Below are 3,379 nucleotides of genomic sequence, written 5' to 3'. Positions count from 1 at the left end.
CAATTAGAGAGTAAAAACGACTCAATTATATCAATACGCAATCAAAAATTCATCAAACAATTGATTCCGTTAATCCTAGATGACGAGTTTAGCTACTCATAATACTACTCAAAAATACATAAACCAAATTGTCAAACCAATATTCATAGAAATAAAGATAGAAAAGTAGAAAAAAAACTCTTCGATTCGTCTTCTTAAATGAACTTAAGGATCTTTCAGGCTCAACTTTGCTTCAACAATGGTGTTCCTTGCCTTCTCATTTCAAGCATGTGGCTGAAATAAGGGTTAGAAGCTTTTATTTTACGTCCGTGAGCCAATTGACTAAGTTCTCCCTCAAGACAAAACGCAGGCAAATATTGCCCTTGTGCTACAGTTGTGCTTCGCACAGGGCCTAGTTGAGTTTTCCAGATTTTCCTATGCTTTTCCTGTGCTTTTCGAAGTTACTTCACTGCCTGGTCCGATTTTGTTTTCCTTCAAAAATTTCCTTTTAGCTTCATTATTGCTCAAATCACCTCGATTCTTCACTCTTGGCTTTCTACATAACAAACTTCAATAATTAAGCTCAATTGGTCATCTTTCAACATTCAAAACACCTAAAAACACACCAAAGTAGGGGTAATACATATCCGATTACATGTATTTATAGCATATTATCACCACCCCACACTTAGACTTTTGCTTTTCCTCGAGAAAACACGCGATATCACAGACAAATCACAACGAAGCAGTCAAGCTCATTCAAACTCCATGTCAAGCGATTATTCAGAGACATCAACCACAAGAGTGAACACCTTTCTTTTGCTCATATTCATATATTGAAACTCGAAACCTTGCTCCTCACAAATCCCATTGTACCTCACAAACAAAGAGATGCCTCCAAAACACACATATATAGTAGCAAATCACAAGCACTAGGACAATAAAACAATACACTCACACTCATCAAGAAATTTCACATGTAGCACATACAGTACTATAAGCTTACCCATTCAGTCACTATCCACTAATGTAGGAGTCTCAATCCAAAGTCAGGTAGGACTTTTTAAAGCATATAATGTTGGCTTGGGGTAAGGTATGGACACTTTTGGTTATATAGTGAATAAATCTTCCCCTAAACACTTTAAGCGTCACTAACTTCTACGTTTCCCATTCTTTTCTTTGTAAACACTCTCAACATTTATTTTCCACAGCTCAAGCACATAAGTCCCCAACTTATTATTTACTTTTGTCTCCCACTTAATTTTCCCAACAGCATATTTTTTGTGTGTGGTGATAATGGAGCTTAAAAAAAGGAGTATTAACGGACTTAACTTTCATTACTTTCATTATTTGGTGCAACGTTGAGTTTCCAAGTACATAATATTTTCTCAGAACAACAACTTCTGCCTAATCACACAATTTGTAGTTAAGGGAAAGATGGGTCAACAAGAGAGATTAATGCAAAATGGACATGGCTTCTGTTTCCAAAAAAAGGTTAATAGGCGCAAATATGAACACTAGAGATATTCATTTATTTGGTAGGCTAATTTAGGCACAACAGGTTTATATCAAAGAAGGCTTACTATCACTTTAAGGATCAAAATTTCCTAGGATTTTGCCTCAAATAACAGGCAGGCAAGTTCTAGACTGACATGCATACACAGAAATGCACAACAAAAACTTCCCACACAATATATATGGAATTGACAAGTCACTCAGTTTCACCATCAATGTACAAATATGAGCTCAGAAAGAAGGTTCGAGAACAACTTAGATGACTCTTACAAAACACAACTTTTCAAGGAGTGAATTCTCTTTGCTTCAAGTTCTCCCTTTTTTCCTTTTTTTTAATTACAAAAAGAAGGAATGAAAATAAGAAGAAATGCTTAGTTCAAAAGAAAAGCTCACTGGGAAAGAACCAAGTCCAAGAAAATTCAATGAGATTACTATGCTAAATAAATTAAACTATACTATAGATAAGGTATTCCCCTACCCCACACTTAAGAATCTGCAATTTCTCCAATGGTGGAAAATAAAGAACAGGGGTGAAGAAATGATCTCTCTAAGTATCATAGTCGGAGTCGCCAACATCACAGTAACCAGCGTCCTCCACATCTGCATCACCGATTGTGCTATACCTGTGATACAATCTGCTAGCATACTGTTAAGGAGAAAAAAAATTGCCTTGTTGTTCTATCCATGTTCTATACTCTCTTAGCACACTGTTAAGGGGAAAAAATATTCCGCCTTGTTGTGCTATCCCTGTGCTATACTCTCTTAGCACACTGTTAATGGAAAAAATATTCTGCCTTGTTGTGCTACCACTATGCTATACTCTCTTAGCACACTGTTAAGCATAGAAAGTTTTTTTTAAAGGTTACAATAATTCATGAAACATTCAAGCTAATCCCTTCTCATGTGACCTTATTTTCTCCGCGAACTTCGTAGTTGTGTATTAATCCTGCAAGACAAGCAAACTAACCAACTAAAATTAATTAACATAAAAAAAGGAAATAAAATACTAATAATGACTTAAAATCGTGGGTTGCCTCCCACACGACGCCTTATTTAACGTAGTGGCACGATGCAGGCTTTCATGATTTCGCTTCGCTCACATATTGGGGCTCTTTCAAGTACATCACTTCTTTCTCTCCTTTTTCTTCAATCATTCTAAGGCATTGTTTCAACCTTTGCCCATTCACTTTAAACCTGTTAGTCTCATCTTCGGACTCAATTTCTAAAGCTCCACTTGGGAACACTTGCACAACTCTAAATGGTCTTGACCATCCAGATTTCAGCTTACCCGGAAATAATCTCAATCTCGAGTTGTATAACAACACCAGATCTCCGGGTTTGAAGTTCCTATCTAGAATGTGCTTATCGTGCATCATCTTCATACTTTCCTTATACAATCTCATACTCTCGAATTCCTGGAATTGGAACTCCTTGAGTTCGTGTAACTCTGTAATTCTACTTGTGCCCGCGATTTCCATATCTAAATTCAACTACCGCAATGCCTATAAGGTTTTATGCTCAAGCTTCACCGGAAGATGGCAGGCTTTCCCAAACACCAGCTTGTATGGAGGCATACCGATTAGAGTCATAAATTTTATGCGGTAAGCCCAAAATGCATCATCGAACTTCCTTTCCCAATCAGTCTGAGTCGCACTCACTGTCTTGGTCAGGACACTTTTTTCCCCGTTAGACACTTCCACTTGCCCACTCGTTTACGTGTGGTAAGGTGTGGCAATCTTATGGCGAACTCCATACCTTTATAGTAGCCTTGCGAATGCTCTATTGCAGAAATGAGTTCCACCATCACTGATTATAGCTCTCGGAGTGCAAAATTCTGTGAAAATAGTTTTCCTTAAAAATCCTATTACTCCTTTTGCATCATTTG

At 37.2% G+C, this 3,379-nt stretch overlaps 1 protein-coding gene across 1 annotated transcript; it reads right to left on the bottom strand.

Annotated features, from left to right (window-relative positions):
- Window positions 1-2,041: 2,041 nt before the first annotated feature.
- Window positions 2,042-2,972, bottom strand: LOC109208103. Its single transcript, XM_019371142.1, has 2 exons — window positions 2,595-2,972; window positions 2,042-2,140 (listed from the first exon to the last, which is right to left on the bottom strand). Exons 1-2 carry the CDS (start codon window positions 2,970-2,972, stop codon window positions 2,042-2,044), a joined length of 477 nt encoding a protein of 158 aa, XP_019226687.1.
- Window positions 2,973-3,379: the final 407 nt, after the last annotated feature.

This window comes from Nicotiana attenuata, unplaced genomic scaffold (genome assembly GCF_001879085.1).
Source record: "Nicotiana attenuata strain UT unplaced genomic scaffold, NIATTr2, whole genome shotgun sequence".
In the NCBI taxonomy this organism is placed as follows: domain Eukaryota; kingdom Viridiplantae; phylum Streptophyta; class Magnoliopsida; order Solanales; family Solanaceae; genus Nicotiana; species Nicotiana attenuata.
This window is presented reverse-complemented; position numbering and strand designations above follow the sequence as displayed.